General features: G+C 39.1%; 1 protein-coding gene across 3 annotated transcripts in view; it reads left to right on the top strand.

The window, feature by feature from the left end:
- Positions 1 to 20,919, top strand: part of ndrg3a (ndrg family member 3a) — a 43,416-nt gene extending 22,497 nt beyond the window's left edge. The window contains exons 1-15 of one of the 3 annotated variants that reach the window (XM_007248405.4): positions 641 to 950; positions 6,160 to 6,265; positions 6,357 to 6,477; positions 7,730 to 7,792; positions 8,901 to 8,961; positions 10,832 to 10,918; positions 12,717 to 12,773; positions 12,874 to 12,977; positions 14,213 to 14,278; positions 14,383 to 14,434; positions 14,546 to 14,593; positions 15,395 to 15,430; positions 15,718 to 15,769; positions 17,795 to 17,833; positions 19,622 to 20,919. In XM_007248405.4, coding sequence (XP_007248467.3) covers positions 900 to 950; positions 6,160 to 6,265; positions 6,357 to 6,477; positions 7,730 to 7,792; positions 8,901 to 8,961; positions 10,832 to 10,918; positions 12,717 to 12,773; positions 12,874 to 12,977; positions 14,213 to 14,278; positions 14,383 to 14,434; positions 14,546 to 14,593; positions 15,395 to 15,430; positions 15,718 to 15,769; positions 17,795 to 17,833; positions 19,622 to 19,791 — 1,113 coding nt within the window. In that variant the 5' untranslated portion in view covers positions 641 to 899 and the 3' untranslated portion in view covers positions 19,792 to 20,919. Of the gene's footprint in view, positions 1 to 640; positions 951 to 6,159; positions 6,266 to 6,356; positions 6,478 to 7,729; positions 7,793 to 8,900; positions 8,962 to 10,831; positions 10,919 to 12,716; positions 12,774 to 12,873; positions 12,978 to 14,212; positions 14,279 to 14,382; positions 14,435 to 14,545; positions 14,594 to 15,394; positions 15,431 to 15,717; positions 15,770 to 17,794; positions 17,834 to 19,621 lie in introns of those variants that run through there. The other 2 variants (XM_007248404.4, XM_007248406.4) reach the window with 2 other exon arrangements.
- Positions 20,920 to 21,590: the final 671 nt, after the last annotated feature.

The raw sequence follows: 21,590 nt of genomic DNA, 5'->3' as shown, positions 1-21,590 counted from the left end.
ACAGACTGTATACTGTGAAATGTGCATTATAGCCACACCCATTCGGATGGACATCCTCCAGCATCTTTCTGAGGTCCAGACCTTCCTCTGTGGTCCTTTTGCGCTGTGGCCTGATGAATTTACATAATTTACACAGTAAAGATCCATATAAAATAAAACAAAATATAACAAATAGGACCCTTTACAATGATAAATGTTGTTTTAGTCTTTATTCATAAAACATAATAGTCCATATGTTTACAACAATTCACAATAAGAGCATTATAATGTAATAAATGTCCATAATTCCATTATTTTCAGTATGACAATAAATATGCATCCTGTCATGGACCATACATCATCCACTAGTCTTTTGTGCATCTGCTGTAATTTAAGAATAGAATTCTCTGGTTCGGTTCAGTTCGTTTTGTCCGTTTGTCTGGGTTCAGAGCTGATGGTGTGAACTGTAAACCCTGTCCAGCAAACACATCAGAACTGTGCCTCATCTTAAAGCCCCCCCCCCATCTCTCTCCACCCCTCTCCTGTGTCCCTGACATCCCCTCCACCCACCTGACCAGCTCTCCTCCAATCAGAGCCTCTCACTGCTGTTGTATGCATGAACACGCTCTGCAGTCCCTCACCCTCTCTCTCTCCCTCTAGCTCCCTCTAGCTCTCTCTCTTGCTTTCTCTCTCTCTCTCTTTCAATCTCTTGCTCACTCACTCATTCTCTCTTCTGCTTCCTTTCTCATACCCATTCTCTCTCCCTCCAAACACACTCTCTCCATTTCTCTCTCTTTCTTTCTCTCTCCATCCTGTCTGTTTTCCTCTGCTGTGCCTCGCCCCTCTCGCGCTCTGTCTCTGCGCCTCTCTCTCTGCTGGTTCTTCATCAGTGTCCCTGACTCTTCATCTCCTGTGGAAAGATGTCAACTGTTCTGGATGTGGAGCAGAATGCATGCACTGGGGATGCAGTGGTGAGTGTGTGTGTGTGTGTGTGTGTGTGTTTATGAGTGCATGTGTGACTCAGCTGTATCTCTCTTTCTGTGCTTCAGCAGGTCTGAGATCAGGGCTTTTCTCCTCTAGTTTCTAATCATCATTGTATTTTGTTTTGTTTTTTGCTTGAATGCAGAAAAAAAACCCTGCAGCTAATGGGTTAGTAGAGTAATGGGTAATGGGTTACTGGGGTTAATGGGTTAACAGGTTAATAGGGTTAGCAGGTAATGGGTTAACAGGTCAGTCACACATACTGATCTGATCCGTTGGTACCTGAAGGTCTGTTAGAGCTGTGATTTTCTGCTCACTCATTCCTTAGAGTCTGAGGTGAACGCTGGTTCCACCCCATTTCACTGACCGACCAATAGGTCGTGACCTCTGAGGCCGTTAGCTGGACCAAGGATGTCACTGATGCCCTTCAGAGCTTTTTTCATTCTGATCTGAGTCGGGGCGTGGTGCGGGTACCCAGAGTGTGTGTGTATACGAGTATTGATTATTTAAGTGTGTTTATATGTATGTGTGTGTGTGTGGGTTTATGCAGCTCAGGGTGTGAGCAACTGTGACTGCAGTGTGTGTGTGTGTGTGTGTGTTGTGCTTTGTAACGGTTGCTCTGCTTGGTGATTGATACTGTAATAGGGTGCAGTCAGGCTTGGGATGGGAGGGTCGCGAGTGTATTGATGACCAAACTTGGAGTGCAGAGGCCGTATACGTGTGTGTGTGTGTGTGTGTGTGTCTGGATAATGCGGAAGAAAAGATAAGATGACACTTTATCTTAGGGACATACTGACATTTCAACACTAAGACACATCAGGGGTCTGAAGATATTGTGTGAAGAGTTTAGTGAATTACAAATGACAGAAATTTAATGATAAATAATGAAATAAGAAAGAAATGAAAATGCATCAATAAAAAGAATAAACATAATTAGAATAGGGGCTCTAAGTGGTCCAGCGGTCTGAAGCGCTGCCACTATGATGAGAAGATCACAGGTTTGAATCCTGTTCATGTAGCTTGCCAACACGGGAGTCCCGAGAGAGTACAGTTGGCCTTGCTCTCTCTGGGTGGGTGAATGGCACTCTCTGCCCACATCACTCCAAAAAGTGATAAAAAAAAGGCATCTGTGAGCTAATGTATCGGAACCGAGATGCTGCGCTTTCCTCCGAGCAAGCTGTGATGCTACTCGGCAATGCTGCATGCAGTGGCTGACTTCACATGCCTCGTGGGAGTCATGTGCTAGTCTTCACCCTTCTGGTGTTGGGGCATCATAAGTGCTAGGGGGAGTTCTAATGAGTGGGTTGGGTAATTGGCCGTGCAAATTAGGGAGAAAATGGGGGAAAAATTTAAATAAAATTCTATATAAATTTAAAAAAACATAATTACAGTAGTTATTCAGCAGATGGAGGAGACATACAGGGCTGCTGTATGACTGTGAGCTCTGTCAGCGTTCTGATCCGGTGAGCCACCCTCTGTATTATTGATGGACTGAGAGCTGTGGGGTTCTGCTCTAACCATCTTAAAGAGATGAACCTTTTATATTTACGGCTTCATCATCAGCAGCAGCAGCATGGCCGTGCTTCTTCTGTCCCAGTGAGGGTTCAGTACAGTATATCATGTGATTTGTTCATCTTGCCACATGACTTTATAGCTATATATTATTGCATTCATGAATAAAAACCTTCTCATATGAGAGATGGGTCAGTAAGTGTTCTGTATGGGTTGGTCAGTGTCCTGCGCAGTGACGTGCCATGACTCCAGAATGTGCTGTTCTTCACTGGTCAACAAACATGATCAGCAAGACCAAACTGGTTGAACAGCGTGACCAGCATGACTAAGCAACAAGCTTACCACTATAGGGTATATTTTTGCCAGCTTAGACCACCTGAAACCAGTTAGCAGCAGAGGAGTGGGAGATAGAGACAGAAGGAGGGAGAGAGAGAGAGTTTGAGTTGGAATGATCTGAATAGTCCCTGAAGATCCGCCCTGCATTTAGAGTTATTCCGAGATCTGCCTTAATTGATTTCACTTTAGATTTAGATTTCCTGTTCTGACTCATTCCAGTGGCACCAGTCAGTCTGGATGGATCCATATAATGCCATTACGTTTCTAATTTCTAATACGGACAAATACAGTTGTGTTCAAAATTATTTAACTCCCACTGCAGTAAAGTTTACCATCTTGTTCGCAATCAGATCAAATAAGGACTTGTATAAGAGACGAATGCAATTTAAATTACAACATTTTTTTTTTTTATAAACCAACGAATGTCATTTTTGTGATTTCTTCATTGACTAAAATTATTCAACCCTTTAAAGCAGGGATCGGCAATAGCCGTGAAACATCTGGATTGTGAGGTTATTAATAACTATAATGAACGATAATGAAAAAAATAAATAAGTAAAATGCTACTGTTCCTCTCTGTCGCTCTCGACTTTAGTTTCTGCCCGTTCTCGTTTTCTGCCCGTTCTTGGGCTCCCTATCTCCTTATTAGGACGTTTTTGTCCAGCCATGTCCCAATTCACTACCTGGAGCAGCGGTAGTGTATTGGTCCACGACCCTGACGACACGGGTTCAATCCCGCATAAGGAGCGGTGTGTTTTTATTTATTTATCTTTTCATTTCTTCTTGAGTTTACCTGCTTTGAGATCAACTGTTTTGTAATTGGGTTCAACAACCATCTGGGCTGGAGAGCTACTAGTCTGTAGCACTCCATCCCATTATACTTCATTTTCAGAAACAGAATTTTTTTTGGTTTGGAAAATATCTGGACCGTGGCAAAACTTAATTGCCAACACCTGCCTTAAAGAGTACCACTCTTAAGACCAGTTTCAAGCAAAAGTTTAAATCAAGCATTTTCAATCAGGCATCAGGCACCTGTAGATGTAAACAGAACCATAACAAACAGCTATTGAGCAGATTTAAAAGGATGCTGAGCTCCTTTTAGACAGATAATGGTGTCTTTGCAACATGGTGAAGTCCAGAAAATGAACAAAGAAGTCTAAAGAGAAAGTAATTGCTCTTCATAATTAAGGATATGGATATAAAACGATAGTAAGGCATAAACAAATTTTAAGGGATACAATTGTTTAAAGCAAATTTAAAGCTAAAGGCACTGTGGAAATGCTACCTGGGTGTGGCATAAAGTTGCTGTTGGCAACTGCTGTCCGGTACCTGAAGCGAAAGTTGAAGGAGAAAAATTCCTAGCTGACAGCTGAGGAACTTCGACAGGACTCGTCAGAGGGAGGTATTCAGGATTCAGATCAGACCATAAGGCTCACACTGCAAGATAAAGGCCTCAGAGAATTCCCAGGCACACCCACTGCTGACTCCAAAGCATAAAACAGAGTCCACTCCAGTATCCCAAAAACAATGTGGGCAAACTCTTGGGGTACTGACAAAATTGAAACTCTTTGGGCCTATGGTTTAGCGACATGTCTGGAGAAGGAAAAACTAGGCTTATACAAAAAAAGAACACCTTGCCTACTGTGAAGCATGGCGGTGGGTCAGTCATGCTCTGGGACTGTTTTGCTTGTTTAGGTACAGGAAATCTTCACCATGTGGACGATACCATGAATTCATTCAACTACCAGGAGGTTTTAGGTGGTAATCTCATGCAGTCAGTGACAAAGCTGCAGCTTGGGATGGGTTGGACCTTCCAACAGGACAATGACCCCAAGCATACCTCTAATTCTACCATGGCTTCGTTGCAGAAGAAGGGCTGGGAGACTCTGGAGTGGCCATCACAATCGACCGATTTAAAGAAGGCAGTTACAACATGCAAGCCCAAGAATGTCAAAGAACTGGAGGCCTTTGTCCATAAGGAATGGACTAAGATTCCTGTTGATCGCTGCAAGAAACTTGTGTCTGGCTCTGTTTCAGGTCTGAAGGACTTGAATGTCTTCCCATTACTCCCAGTGTTCCCGCGTTATCGCGCAGAAGAATGTAAATAGAGCTGCACTCTGAGCTTATCTGAATGTTGTCAGTCAGCAACTTTTAAGTTTTTTAGCAAGTTTCTTTTTCTATATAGCGAATAATGACTGCACAGTCCTGACATTGGTCTTTATCTACTATATTCTGAACTCTGAATAATTTTTTACCAACTGAGCACCACATTTACTAATTGAGCACCAGATACTAAGTGGTGAGCACCACATATTAGGTGGTAAGCACCACATACTAAGTGGTGAGCACCATATACTAAGTGGTGAGCACTGGATAGTATATTCACTGATCTGTACATACGTTTTGCTGTGCACATGCTTTGCAATCCTCCATCCTTTTACCATGGAAAGTCGGGAGTATGAATTTTTGGAGTCATAATGGCAAAACATGAGATTAACCCCAGTCATAAATTAGATTTTTCTTTTTATGGAAAATCTTTATATAAAATGCAGTTTATTCTAAGACTAGGCATAATATCTGTCTAGGAAAATGCATCAAAGACATGATTCTTTACTAATGTTTGTTTATATTGTCAAAAGCCACACCTGGGCAAGTTGTAACTTATCTATAGTTTAAGAAACCCAGCAGGTAGTTAGCCAGATTGCTAGATTTCTTGTCTCATGGTAGCTAGCTATAGCTATAAGCTATAGTTAGAACTGACAGACAACTTGCCTAGCTAAGTAGATATTCTACAGTGAAATAAAGTTGTTGGCTAGCTTGCTAGGTTAGCTAACATTAACTAATTTATTTTAGTGTGGAATGTTTTAGATGGGTAGCTAAAGGAAGCTATAGGCCCAGAGCTAATGATAGGCATCTAACCAGTTAGCTTGCTAACTGTTATTAGAAGTGAACGTAGCAGTCTGTAAAGTCATGTACAGACCAGTGAATATACTTTCTGATGCTTACGACTTAGTATGTGGTGCTCACATCTTAGTACGTGGTGCTCACCACTTAATATCTGGTGCTCACCACTTTGTTTATGTAATAAAATACACTATGTCCCTTAGGGGCTCCGTAAGTATATGAGTGTAATATATATTTAAAGAGATACGACATTAGCATCTTTAATAATCTGTAAAACTCTGTGGAACTGCCACAGTGAAGAACGGTCCGGTTCTCTCCGACACTCTCTCGTTCCATTTCTGTTGGTTGCACCACAGCCATATAATCTCAGTGGTTTTCAGATAGAGCGGCTGTAGAGTTTATGGATAAAATAAATGTGTATAAATGTGCCTCTGTGTCTGATTTCAGGAATATGACCTTGAGACTCCGCAAGGTGTCCTACACGTGACCATGAGGGGCATTCCCAAAGGAAACCGCCCTGTGATCCTGACCTACCATGACATCGGCCTGAACCGTACGTAAACCAGCTATCAACAATAACGGCACTTTCAAACTTTTTACTGAAATCTGGAAAACGAACCATATACTGTTTATTTTGTCTCCAGATAAATCGTGCTTCAACACACTGTTTAACTTTGAGGACATGAAGGAGATCACACAGCACTTTGCCGTGGTGCACATCGATGCCCCCGGCCAGCAGGAGGGAGCACCCCCCTTCCCCACTGGGTGAGTCGCATTCTCATTGACCAACCAAACAAATTCAGGCCAAAAAATGTTCTGCATATCTATGCATTCTGAGTACATTAGTAAGAAACTCTCACTGTTTTCTTCCAATATAAAATACAAGTAAAATATCTGATGATTTTTAATGTACGATATTTTTCACACTTAACATCCTTACATTTTTCCCAAAATCGTTATGTGTTTTACCACTCAGGTTGTAAGGAGCAGTAAAGCCAGTTTAGTTTTCCAGCAGTACTAGCATTAACCACTAACCTTGCTAAGCACGTGCTCTTTCGCCATTTAGAGGCAAGTATTATCGGCCTGTAGCCTGCTGTTATCCCCAGCTAGCACTCCTGGAGCAGCATTAGCAGCCTATTGCCTGCGCGTTTACTGTGTTAAAACAAGCTACATTTTCTGAAGACAAATCTATATAGATGAACATCCAGCGCTCGTTTGAATTTAAAAGAAAATGTTTTTTTAAGAATTAAAGTTTTGCTTACTTAGCTCAGCTCTACAGGTCTCACCACCTAGCAGCGAGACCTGCTGAATTAGAAGGAAAACATGGTGATACCGTTGTTCCTTACTAGTGTCAGATAATGCGTCATATAAAATAAACGTTCATTGATAGTGAGCCTTATAATCCGGTGCGCCTTACAATGCGAAAAATAATCTGTCACAGCCTTTTGGATCCTGACCCACCAGTTGACAATCGTTGGTATAGAGGACACAGTCATAGTAGTGATGATAAAAATAATGAAAGTATTAATGACGATTAATAATAAAAAATAAAAAGATTTGTGTCAGTGTCAATGTAATCCGTATAGGAGGGCATGTAACCAGCCCAGGGCACGTGTCAGTAGCTAAAAGGTGGGCAGTTGGTCTGTGGTAGGAATTAGGAGAGCCTGACGGTCAAACGTCCATCAGTGCCAGGTCTGACAAGTGGGAGGACATTAACTGGGTGAAAAGTAAAAAGATAGTTTATAGTTAAGACTTTTATCTAGGCCTATATTGTAGAAAATCAAATGTTCCAGTAATTTGAAATCCATCCAGTCCAAAAACAGCCAGTTTTCTGTTCTTTGTTCACATGATGTCATACAGCCTTTTAAAAATATATCAGAAAGCTGCACACAAATGGAGAATTAATAGCAGTAAAGTCGTGCTCTGTAATCATACATAAAACTTTAATCTGATATTTTTTGTTGAGATTTTTTAAAGCTAAATGTGTGTCTTCTATATTTTTTTCTTTCTTCATCAGGTACCAGTATCCCAGTATGGATGAGCTGGCAGAGATGCTGCCCTCAGTCATGACTCAGCTGAAGTGAGTAATGGCGTCCCTTATCCACCAGATCATTAGAGCATTAGATCAGGCTCAGTCCCACTGACAATTATTCTATTCCGTTCAATTCAAATTTATTTATATACAGCTCTGGAAAAACATAAGAGACTACTGTAAAATAATAAGTATATTTGGTTTTACCAAATTAGAAACCTCTGGAATATAATCAAGAGGAAGATGGATGATTACAAGCCATCAAACCAAACTGAACTGCTTCAATTTTTGCACCAGAAGTGGCATAAAGTTATACAAAAGCAGTGTGTAAGACTGGTGGAAAAACTGTGAACACTGGGATTAAAAAACAGGGTTATTCCACTGAATATTGATTTCTGAACTTGTTTTTTTTGTTTTTTTGCATTATTTGAGGTCTAAAATCTCTGCATCTTTTTGTTTTTTTTCATCCATTTCTCATTTTCTGCAAATAAATGCTGTAAATGACAATATTTTTTGAGGGAATCTGGGAGAAATGTTGTCCGTAGTTTATAGAATAAAAAAAACAATGTTCATTTTACATAAACATATACCTATAAATATCAAAATCAGAGAAACGGATTCAGAAACTGAAGGGGTCTCTTCATTCTTTCCAGAGCTGTAGAGCTTTTTACAACAAATGTTGTTACAAAACAGGTTTTACAGAAATACAGGTCCAAGCCTCTTATAATTAAGACAAAAAGCAACAGTGGCAGGAAATACTTCCTTAAAACTAAGGGAGAGGGAGAAAGCTCGAAAGGAATCACGACTCACAAAGGAGAGCAAAACTAATAACATAACAAGATCAACTGGAACAAGATCTACTTGAGATAATGATTACAGAATGAGAGAATCGTTTCCATTTATTATTAATAATCGGTGTCTGACTGCCATCTTCCCATAGAGTAATGCTAACAGTCTAATGGTCTTCCAGCTCGGGGCAATTGAAAAAAGGCTAATTAATAAATAATCAGATGTTATAATTAGATTCCTGAGAGAAGAGGCTGCTTTTATTTTATATTTTAGTGTTTTTTTGTAAATATTGATTAATAGTGTTGTAAAAGTGTTGTTACTTGTGTTTGTTTGAGCTAAAACCTTATGTGTGTGTGTTGTTTTGCAGGGTGAACAGTGTGATCGGAATTGGCGTAGGTGCAGGAGCATACATCCTCTCCCGATTTGCAGTGAGTCTCAAATATATATCCCATTAGCTGCCCGTCACGCTCCTCATCTCTCCTCATCCACATTTTCACATTATTTAACCCCTTAAATTTTCTGCCTGATATTACACAATTCTTTCTTGTAGATTTCTATTCAAGCACGTTACAACAAATTCTAATTGATGTATGTAAAAAAAAAATGTAAGTAAATCTGCAACTTATAATATAAAATATAATGAATAGCAATCATAAAATTGGCTTTTTCCTGAACTTAATTTTAAGATCAATATTTTCCTGAATACAAATCAGACATTTAATTTCCTCTAAACCTTTTGATTTGTTATATTTGTCTAGTTTTTATGTCTATTTTCAAACCTGCAGAATTTCGGTTGATTACTGATCCGAAATGATTAAAAAAGGACTTTTGGTGTAGTAAAAAATGATAAAAAAGCACTTACCTTTGATGAATAGCACATCTTTGTTCTCCCACAGCTTTCCGAGATTCAGAAATTTAGTTTGTCCAAACACCCTTCAGACTGAGTGACACGGGGCATAATTTGCCCCGATAAATGACCTTTTCCACCATTAATCCACTGTTATGAATAGCTCCAGACTTCCTAGCTAGAATCTGGAGAGCCCTGACATTAATGCCCTGGCATTAATAACTTTAAAAAAGTGCGCAAGAAGCTCATTAAAAACCACTGTAATGCTAGCTTTAGCTCTGTGCGCCGCCATCACTGTACTGATAATGACAGACATATATACATAGATCCCACACAATTTTTAAGTTATTAATGCCTTGTTTTAAATGTCAGGGCTCTCCGGATTCTAGCAAGGAGGCATGGAGCTACTTTGAGTGTAAAAAGTGAATTATCAGGGCAAATTATTCTCTGTGTCAACCAGTCTGAAGGGTGTTTAGGCAAACTGTTAAACTGTCTGGATCTCGAAACGCTGTAGGAGAACTGAGGTGTGCTATTCATCAAAGCTAAGTTAATCATGTTTTACTACACCAAAAGTCCATTTTACACCTTTGAGTGAGTTCTCCTTTAAGTGAAGCAGAGAATGAACAGGCTGTTTTTTTATTTACTTAAATTATTCCTTAAAGTAGCCTTTATACGGGACAAGGCATGTAAAGGGGGTAAACCTCCTTATGCTGATGCATTCGATGTATAATGAAGCTGAAATAATGCTTAATATCAGATTCATTTATTTATTTATCACAGTTTTAATGATCAAAGCATTTTAACATTTCTCAGCAGGACTGTAGAGCTGAGTCAGACTGCAAACCTACACCCCCCCCCCCCAACCCCCATCTCACACAAGCAAACCATAGACCCTCCCCATGTCCCTAAACCATCCTGCACCCCCCCTCTCAAACCAACACCCCACCAAATCCAGTCCTGCCCCCTGCACCCCACCCCAGCTGCTGTGAAGAGTGTTGTTATTCTGTGCTGCAGTAGCCTTCCTCCTGAGCTATTGATCACTGTCTAAACACACACACACACACACCCTCTCTCACATACACAGTCACGCTCTCACACACACACTCACACACACATTCTCTCTCACATACACAGTCACGCTCACACACACACTCACACATTCTTTTTCCTTCTGCTACATTTGCTTTATCACCACATTTCTGTTTCATTTTTTTGTTTGACCTTGTGTTGATTGCGTACAGTTCTGCGGTTTCGCCCTCTCTCTCTCTGTGTGAGAACAGTAGAGTCAATGTGCTGAAAGATTAATGCCACTCAGTACAGGTTCTGCTGAAAGCTCGGCTCAGTAAAACCCTAATGTTTATGAGACCATCTGCCCACTCTGCCCACCTGCAGTTTTATTCCATTTTTAATCTCCTGTTCTCTCTAACACTGTACTTTCTCGTCTTTTGCAGCTCAACCACCCGTCGCTGGTGGAGGGTCTGGTTCTGATCAATGTGAACCCGTGCGCTGAGGGCTGGATCGACTGGGCTGCTTCTAAGGTGAGTGTGGCCTTTTTACGAAACGATTTAACCAAACTGGGAAAACCAACAGAATGGAAAAAATTAAGAGACCACTTCAGTTTTTGCTATTTATAGATATATGTTTAAGTAAAATGAGCATTGTTGTTTTATTCTATGAACTATGGACAACATTTCTCCCAAATTCCAAATAAAAATATTGTCATTTAGAGCATTTATTTGCAGAAAATGAGAAATGGCTGAAATAACACAAAAAAAATCTATATTTAGTGGAACAACCCTGTTTTTTCATCACAGTTTTTTATGCATCTTGGCATGTTCTCCTCCACCAGTCTTACACACTGCTTTTGGATAACTTTATGCTTTACACTCCTGGTGCAAAGATTCAAGCAGTTCAGCTTGGTTTGATGGCTTGTGATCATCCATCAAGTGAAATATGGGAGGAGCAAAGGATATCCCTTTGGTTCGATTATACAAGACACTGGCAAACTCAAGGCGGGGAGGGGGGGCAGAGGGGGCAACCACCCCTTTTCTAGTGCTTCCATGCCCTAAAGTTCCCTCTATATTGGCAAAAAAGTGCCCTACATGCAGCCCTTCTTGTTTGTGTGCCCAGATAAGCCCATGTGGTCCATATCTAAGTATCTTTGGTTAGTAGAACGTTTTTTGAATATTACATCTAACTTTCTTAAAATGTTTTCTGAACATCTTAGAACAATTTTATGTTACCTTTTCAAACAATCTGGTTCCAGAACATTTTGTCCATGGGATGTATGTTGTCCCCACATATGGATGTCAGTGATGGCCCTCATCAGGGTTGTACAGTGTACGTGGGGCCTAGATCATACATGGTGCATCATGAACAAGGTGCCCTTTTCCCCCCCCACTTTTTTCCCCCTGTCCTTCAGACAGCCTGACAGAGTAAGGAGCGAAAACTGGTTCTGTCCGGTGGAGTCGAGGTTTCAACAGGTCAGAGCTCCTTTGGCAGCACGGCGGCAGCCTAATGAGGTTTTAATGTTATGGTTGATCTGTGGATATGCCAGAACCAATGGCTTCGGCCCTTTTCCCACGACCTGTTCCTCTACTGACAAATACTCAGCCCCTGGGTTTACCCTCAGGTTTTGGCACCATTCAGGACAATGTTGCCCTCCAGCGCTCTCGCCTTTCTTTCAAGAGCTGCGACAACATGAAGAAAACAGGCAGAGAAATGATTAGCTTATGGATATTGTGGTTGAAATCTTTTTTTTTTCCTTTGGAGGGTTAGCAAATGCATGAAAATGCTTCTGTGGTACAACAATTTATTAATAAAAAGACAAAAAAGTTTTGTTTAGCACAAGCTTTACATTTTAAGGCATTCTAAATTCATAAAATATTAGGTCCTGTCTGTAGTCGGACACTTAATGGAGTCTGAATTGATAGAAATTAAAACCTGATTTTTTTTTTGTATTTGACAAAAAAAAAATTAAGCAACCTTTTTACAAAACAGATACAAATTAGATTAACACCAATTATAACGGAGTCTGTAAACTTTCACTACTTTACAATAACTGCATTAGCTAATTAAATGTCAGCCCATCATGATAACATAATAATGACTCACTGAGCCAACATTCAGACACTATATGTAATGCATATACTGTATGTGCTACTTTGACGAATATAAAAAATAAAACACATTCTGGTTTGTTTAATTCTTTTTTGTAAATGTTTATATTTTCTTAATAGTTTGAATGACTCTAGTATTAATCTACAATGCAGAACATTTTTTAAAATAATAAAAAAAACACTGAAATTAAGGTGTGGGACTGTATGTCTTTCGTAGCTCTCTGGATGGACCAGCACCCTGGTGGACATTGTGATGGCTCATCACTTCAGCACTGTAAGTACTTTACTTTCACTCTACTCTGTGGTTAAATTACATTTTCTAGTCATTTCTTGACGACTTTTCTAAATGTTAAAACTTCTGTTTGATTCCCCAGGAGGAGCTAACAGACAACCAGGAACTGATCCAGACGTACCGCCTCCACATCGCCCAGGACATCAACCAGGAGAACCTTACCCTCTTCTGTGACTCTTACAATGCGTAAGCACCTCCCCACTCCACTGCTGTAATTGTTCCAAACCAGCCATAAACCATCCAGTGAATCATCTGAAGTGCTTTTATTAACATATTACTTCACCAGAAAATGGACAGATGACTGCAAGAAAAGTGGCTCAAATGTCAAAGTCAATTAAATTTTAAAACAATGTTGAGCAGCGTAAAAACGTAAAAAAAAACAAAAAAAACAATATCAAATCTGGAATCTTATGTTTAATTTAATTTAAGACATTATAAAAAACAGCAGTCCGGAAGCTTGCCACATGTACTGGCAACTCATTCCATAGTTCTATGGAATACCATATAATAGCAATAACTACAAAGGCACAGTCTCCACCAGAAGAAGCTGATCAACAGATCTGAGTGACCTTAATGGAAGGTATGGTTGCAAAACTGTAGCCAAAGCTCTAAAACCACAGATTTTTATGTTCTGCTGTGGAAAGGTTCACGCTGCTGACTCTAAACTGGTGTATTGGTCCCTGAGTGTATGCTCCTCACAGCTGTAGAAGGTGAAGAATAGCTGTTAATGGTGTCAGAGGTTGCTCCACTGGAACACAGCTGGAACTGCCTCAAGCATTCAATAGATAATGAGATCCAACAAAATACAGCTCTGGAAAAAATGAAGACACCACTATTTGCTATTTATCGGTTTATCTTTGAGTAAAATAAACATTGTTGGTTTATTCTATAAACGACGGACAATATTTCTCCCAAATTCCAAATAAAAATATTGTCATTTAGAGCATTTATTTGCAGAAAATGAGAAATGGCCTAAATAACAAACAAAAAAATGCAGAGCTTTCAGACCTCAAATAATGCAAAGAAAATACGTTCATATTCATAAAGTTTTAAGAGTTTAGAAATCAATATTTGGTAAAATAAGCCTGGTTTTTAATCACAGTTTTCAAGCATCTTGGCATGTTCTCCTCCACCAGTCTTACACACTGCTTTTTGATAACTTAATGCCACTCCTGGTGCAAAAATTCAAGCGGTTCAGCTTGGTTTGATGGCTTGTGATCATCCATCTTCCTCTTGATTATATTCCAGAGGTTTTTAATTAGGTAAAATAAAAAAAAAACGTCTCTTAATTTGTTTTCTAGAGCTGTATTTCTGAATTCACCAAATCAAATCTGGCCATTCCATTATATTAGACTATTACTTTACAGTAAATGATGTTTTATTGTACCAGGGTATGAAAAAGTCTCCCTTTTGGTTTCCAGGCGCCGGGACCTGGGAATTGAGAGGCCTGTTGTTGGTCTGAATGAAGATATCATCAACACGCTGGTGTAAGTACATCTTATTGTGTTGAGTTTTACTTTCTATAAGTAAGTTTTAGAGATACTGTATGTTTTTGCTGCACTTTGTGACTCATGTTCTCTTCATGGTGTAGCTGCCCGGCTCTGCTGGTGGTGGGAGACACATCTCCTGCTGTGGAAGCTGTGGTGAGTATGACCTGAACAGATAGACTGGTGTCTGGGGTATCATCTGAAGAACTAAAGGATGCTAATGCTAATGTTATGCTCTAGTTTTAACCTTAATTTATCATGTAACAGGTGGAATGCAACTCCAGGCTAAATCCGACAAAAACGACACTCCTGAAGGTGGGTTTTCAACACATTTTCTTTCGACTATTTTCTTTCTAGTTTATTAAATGTTAGTTTTACGAGATTTGGGGCCCTATCTTACATTTCATTGCTACCTTACACCCTGTAAACAGTCTATTTTCACTTTTTCAAATTTTGGAGGTGAGGTGTGTTCAGGTACATTTTTGCATATTCCTTTCTTGGCAATAGAAAACATAGGTGCACCACATACTGATTTTAACCCTGACAACAGTGAACAGTCAAATTATTCCTATCTTGGCAACGCAGGTTCTCTGTGCACTCACAGTGCACATACACCCGTTTTTTACACAAACAACGATACATGCAGCTGTGCACAAACCTACATTTTACATCAACAATAAACAGAACACAAAATAAAATAATATTACTATTATTGTAAAGTACCTGCTGGCTTACCTTCAAAGCATGAATGTGCAGGTCGTTTTTTTTCTCTGAGAAGCGCAAAAGCACTGCGCCATTAAAATAGCAATCCGCCAAAGTCAGAGCGCATCTTACACCTAAATTAAGAGATTAATTAAGAGAATTAGTACATGCCTTTTGCGTGTTGTAAGCTGTGCTAGGCATATTTTTGTTGTCTTTATGATACCAAAGAAACATTGACACGCCCTAAATCCATCTGCATGGTTGACTGCTTACCTATAGATGGCTAAAATAGAGCCTTTGAACTTTAATCCTGTCCTTGTTTTTGTCTACAGTAGTATGCTCATTTTGTCTGTTTGCTCTGATTTCACTTGCTTTTATCTTTTTTGTGCAATCATTTGTTTCTTTCTTTTATAGATGGCCGACTGTGGCGGCTTGCCTCAGGTTGTGCAGGTAGGTCATGATGTGGAAATGAAAATATCTGATCAAACTCTTAACAAAAAGAGAGAGAGAGAGAGAGAGTCAGGGTGAGAGATTTCTGAGAAGCTGCAGATTAAACCTGAGAGAAAATAGAGTATATAAATATAAATAAAGTATTGGTGGTTCCACAGAGTGAATGAATTCAATGTTAAATGGCTCTGTACTGACTGGGTCTAGGTTTAGCCGGGTCAGGCTAAATAAGGGTAAATTCCTCGGTTTATAAAAACTTTAACCCCTGGTCTTTGTGTTTTTCTCCGCAGCCCGGTAAACTGGCCGAGGCCTTCAAGTATTTTGTTCAGGGGATGGGATACAGTAAGTATTTCACTTTACAGTTTAATCAGCATTACAGTCTGTCAGCATTTATTCAGTGAACAACATCAACATCAGTAAACTGTGAACAACATCAGTAAACAGTAAACAACAGATCTTCATGTTGAGACTCCGGCTGTTTCCAGAATTAAGATTCAGTGCTGCACTGTGACTAATCCCTCTTTTATTAGGAGGCCAATCAGGGTGGCAATTGGAAACACACACACACACACACACACACACACACACTCACACACACACAGGCGCAGTCAGCATGTAGTTGTGATGAGGTGTTCCTGGCTGCAGACGTGGGGGAAATGACAAATGGCCGCTGCTTTGAGTCGCTCCGTCGTGCACCTTCGCCAGACTCCGCAGTGAAGCACTTGGCGTGCTGCCAGAACTCTGTGTGAAAGATGGCGCGCTTGTCACTCGGATCACGAAGAATTCACTCCCTCTGTTTTCATCCCCCCGTAAAGCTGCTTTCTTTCTGCTCTCTGCAGTGCTGACCGTATTTGTTACTTCATATTGTTAACAGTACTGTTACGTTTTTCTGCTCGATACAGGGAGTGTGTAAAGCTGCCAGAGCAATTATTACATATTATGGTATCTTAAAGTTACTTTATTTCAGTAATTCAGAGTATTTCAGAAACTCATATATTATTATAGATGTATTACACACAGAGTGATCTATTTTAAGTGTTTATTTTTTTATTATTGTTAATGGCTTACAGTCAATGAAAACCCTAAAATCAGTGTCTCAGAAAATTAGAATCTTATATAAGACCTATTGGTACTTTTGGCAGTGTGGGCAGTGTGCCAAGTCCTGTTGGAAAATGAAATCCACAGTGTTTCATCTTGCTACCACAAGTGTTAGGGGACTGGATGCACGGGATGCTTTATTTTAGGATTGTGCATCACAGAAATACATATTTTTTTGTACTGCTTTACATATAGTTTTTATATATATATATAATTTTATTTATATATAATTTTTTATTTTTCCCCATTTTCTCCCCAATTTTGCTTAGCCAATTACCCAACCCACTCATTAGGACTCCTCCTATCACTAGTGATGCCCCAACACCAGGAGGGTGAAGATTAACACATGCCTCCTCCGATACATTTGAAATCAGCCACCGCTTCTTTTCGAGCTGCTGCTGAGTAGCCAGCGTGCTACTCCTTTCCTACGTGAGACTTAGTTCAGCTCACAGACGCCCTGTCCGGCCATCATCCTAGGAGTGATGTAGGGAGAGAGCGCCATCTACCCACCCGGAGAAAGCAAGGCCAATTTTGCTCCCTTTGAGCTCTGGTGTTCTGTCGAGTTGTGCTACCCATCAATACACGCTTCCTAAAGGCACTGCACATGCGCTGACCTACAATTTAATTCAATTGAATTACTTCTCATGTTTTTTTTTTGTTTTTTTCATTGAACACCCTGGACTCAGGGCACAAACGTGTAAATAGATATTAACGATAATAAATACAATAATTATTCTAAAAGAAAAAGACAAAAGGAGTCTGTAATGACTTCTCATTGCCATAACTTTACCACGATACAGTGATTTTTGCTATCCAAATATACTAGTGGTACATCTACTAGTACCTCTACTGGGAACTTGCTAATGTATTTTACAGTTTTATATACACTAAGGTAGCATGGTTCGACAGGGTAGCACAATTCGACAGAACACCGGCAGCTGATGGCAAAGCTGCATGAGGGGGGTTCGAACCTGCGACCTCCCGCTTATAGTGGCAGCGCTTTAGACCAGCGCCACTCGGCACCCCCCAGCTTTACATATAGTGCAGCTGAAGAATGAACCTCCTCAGAAATAATTCCAGACTCCAGTCCTTCCAAAGCAGAAGAGCTGCTTTATTTACTGTCTGCCTGAATCCTTACTATTGTCTTATCCTCATCTGACTAGTACACAAGTACACACACACACAAACACACACACATTCAGAATAATACACTGTATTTCAGACCTTTTCCTGTCTTGTTTTCTCCCACTTTACTCCTTGCTCCCAAAGTCCCGTATGTTCTGCTCAGCCACCTGAGCAGTGAATCAGGTATCGGCCGCTCGTTTAGCACGTTTTTTTGGTCGTGTTTTTTGCTTCCTCTCTGCCTGTTTATAGTTCATGTTCTGCTTGTGTTGCATGGATTTTAAATGTGACTATAGTGTTTATAAACCCAGAGATTATTATAAAAAATATTTTTCTCTAAATATTCTTTATTTTTAAGTGAACACTGTGTTGTGTTGGCGTGTATTTAGTATTTTTGTTATATTACATTTATTTTATTAGTTTTATTTGGAATATATTTTTAAACCCCTTGTTGGTGTGTGCTGGTGCATCTTATGGCTGGGAATAATCATAATCATCTTTCAAAAAAAACAAATACTACTTTCACAGTCTTTTCTGAGGCTTGTAAATGAGCCTACATAGCTGCATTTAAAAGACTAGGAGTTCCATTTTTATTTTTATTAATATTATTATTAGTATTATTATTAAACATTTGTAAACTGGTCAAATACATTATATTAGTAAGCAGCTTACTATACCCGTAAGTCTTCTATTTTACATTCCTTTGTAATTTAATAATAAAAAAGTACATGAAATATTATCTTGAGAAGGGTAAACTTAATAGCAATGTTTTGAAATGTTATGTAATAGTCACGCATTACGCCACCAAGTTTGACCCCAACTTATGCCCCCAATTTTTTTTGAAGTGGTTCACTTGTGGTGAGAAACTGATCTGATCTCTGTCTGACTCAACTATCACATAAACTTCTTTTTAATTGAGCTAAACTGCTAATTAGGTGCAGTTTAATCTGATTTATTAGCCAGAAACTATACTGCTATGAACAAACACTGTCTCTGCTGCTCCACGCTGTTTACACACTAAGAGAGCAGTATGTGCAGCGTTCACTGCTCACAGCCTGTGTGAAACCAAACCAAACAGAGGGAGAAAACACTCCAAGTAAACAAACATTATTTGATCCAGACCATAGAAAACCACTACAGATGTAAAAAACAGACTTTTACACTCAGCGAATTAAGTTCTAATTCAGAAATCCTTACAAACAAGCCGAGATGTGTATAATAAAGTAAAAAAAGGAGTTTCCTGTGGGGTATGTGTTTCAGACATTTTTCAGACATTCATTACTAACTGGGGTATTGAGATGTCAATTTTTTCTTTTGACTTTTGACTCACCTTGTAGAACCCACACAAATCTACATGAAATGTTGCTGAAGGTCTATAGATTTTTTATTTTTATTTTTGGTCATTCAGGAAGTGCATTGCCCTAAAAACCAAAAAAAAAAAAAAAAAAAAAAAAAACTTAAAAGAGTTAAGTAAAAAAACAGTAGGTCTGTCTGTCTGTAATTTTCTCCGAGGAGGAGCAAGAGAAATCAGACACGGCTGATCAGAGTAATTAAATTGTGCCCCCTACATATAATTACCTCCAGATTTAATTCAATCCCACCCAAATAAAGCCTTTGTCAGTAGAAAACTGAAATGTGAATAACTTTGTTTTAAATGGTGGGGGAAAATTCTGAAAAAAAAAAAATAAAAATGATTTTCCAAATTGTGAACCAGATTTTTAAACTGTATTGTAGGCTGTATATTTACCAAAAAGTTGATCAAGATGTAATTTAATATTATAAAAAAAAAATTGTTTAAATGATAGGGTCTCAGTTATTGCTTTTTTTTTTTTAGCCCTGCATGATTTTGTGTTTGCATGTATATATCATCAGTGATGCAACTGAAATCATGGTCCCGATATGGGACCGGTATGATGTGTCTCATACTCATTGGCTCTTTTTCCACATTTCTTTTTTTCCCATTTTTTTTCTCAGTACCAGCTGCCGGCATGACCCGCCTCGCCCGCTCCCGCACCACCTCCTCCTCCAGCATCGCCTCCATGGACAGCACCCGCCTGCGCAACCTCAACAGCCCAATGGACGGCCTCAACACCGCAGCCCTGGACAACCAGGCCCAGCCACAGACCATGGAGGTGTCCTGCTAGACCCGCCCCCTCCTCTCTCAGGGGGTACAGTCTGCTGTTCCTACATGCTAACTCCTCCCCCTAACCGATCGATCACCTGATCAGGTTTGCTAAAGCAAGCAGAGGCGGTAAAGATTAGTGGTGCACACAAACACACACAAACACAGAGAGAGAGAGAGTATATGATTATATATATATAAGACTATATATAAATATATATATATATATATATATATATATATATATATATATATATATATATATAAACCCATCACATCTTCAATCACAAAACAATAAGAAATATCTGCAGTATGAGCGTATCTGAATTCTGGGCACAGTCACTGGGTGGTATGTGGTTTATGACATTGGGCCAGTTGGACGAGCTGAATGATGACTTTCACTTTAAACTCATCAGTTCTGATTTTTTAGGTATTAACATCTTTAAACTCGGAACAGCGGAGTTAGAATTAAGTAAAAAAAATAAAACACAACAACAGGCTCATTGTTCTGAATAACCCCCGCAGTCCAGACATCCAGCCGCTGCACACATGTAGCATAAATGAATGTTTTTGTAATAATAATAATAATAATAATCTTTTATCAGTTCTCTGTAATGTTCCTGTGTTAGTCACCAGTTCTCGAGTAACCTGCAGAACTCTTGCTATGAATGAAGTTCAGTAGAATTATGCTGCTGCTGATGAATCAACTGGGCTCTTCTGAAATACACATTCCAGATGTTCTAAAAAGGTGTTTAACATGTTTTATCACTATAGTCTCCTAGAGAAAGCCCAGTTTCTAGCCCAGCTAATAGACTGACTCTGTACGGGAGAATATGCAGGTAGTATAATTTAAGAGTTTGGGAGCAATAATTGTTTCTCATGCCGTCGTATAGGAATTGTTTCACCTGAAAGTTATAAAACTGTAACAGATTTTAAATGTTAATATCTTTATTACTCATCTCGTTTTACCCTTAAATGTTTGTTTGTTTTTTTAAACAGTTCTCACAACAGTACTTGAATAATGTATACAAAACTGCACTTCTCATCCCTTCATAACCGTGGAACCATCTCTGATATAACGATGTCAACCGATAATATTCATTAAAAACAAAATACCTTCTAGTGAATAAAGCTGGAATATCTCTCATGATCTGTTGGTTCATTTTTGTGTGGTCTTTTGTTTATCAGCAGGGAAACGTTTTTTTTTTTATTTTAAGAACCATATACAAGAGGTTTATCATAAAAGATTCATTTAAGCATTAAAATGGTTCTGTATAAACACGGTCAGAAATTATTTTATATTCATATATCGTCGCTGTCCAATGACAAACAAGCATCTCCAAAACAGCAACTTTACAGGAGAGAGAAAAAACCTTCTAAACTTTTAACGGAAGTCAATGTACAAATTTTGAAGTATTTCTATTGGTTAATTCATCATTAAAATTTGGCAAAGTGTAAGGGAAAGTTTGTATGTTCAAATTATGTAATAAACTATAAATCAACAAAAATAAATACTTTTTTTTTTTATTGGACAGCGACACTATACAATGTATTAAATTAAAGGAGAACTCCAGTGTAAAACTTATTTTGGTGTAATAAAAATGATAGAGTACTAATCTTAGCACCTCTGCTCTTCCACAGCTGTCCGAGATCCAGTAATTTTTTTGCAGTTTCTCCAAACTTTATAATGGATGATATGGGGCATATTTTGCCCCTGCAGAATCATTTTAAAAATTTAAACACAAGGCACAGGCCTGGGGATTAGGTTACGCTACAGGCGCAGTAATACAGATCGTGTGTGTTCACAGGACAATACAGGTA

This window comes from Astyanax mexicanus, chromosome 24 (genome assembly GCF_023375975.1).
Source record: "Astyanax mexicanus isolate ESR-SI-001 chromosome 24, AstMex3_surface, whole genome shotgun sequence".
Classification (NCBI taxonomy): Eukaryota; Metazoa; Chordata; class Actinopteri; order Characiformes; family Acestrorhamphidae; genus Astyanax; species Astyanax mexicanus.
Note: the sequence above shows the minus strand (reverse complement) of the source record. Positions and strands in the feature narration are given on the sequence as shown.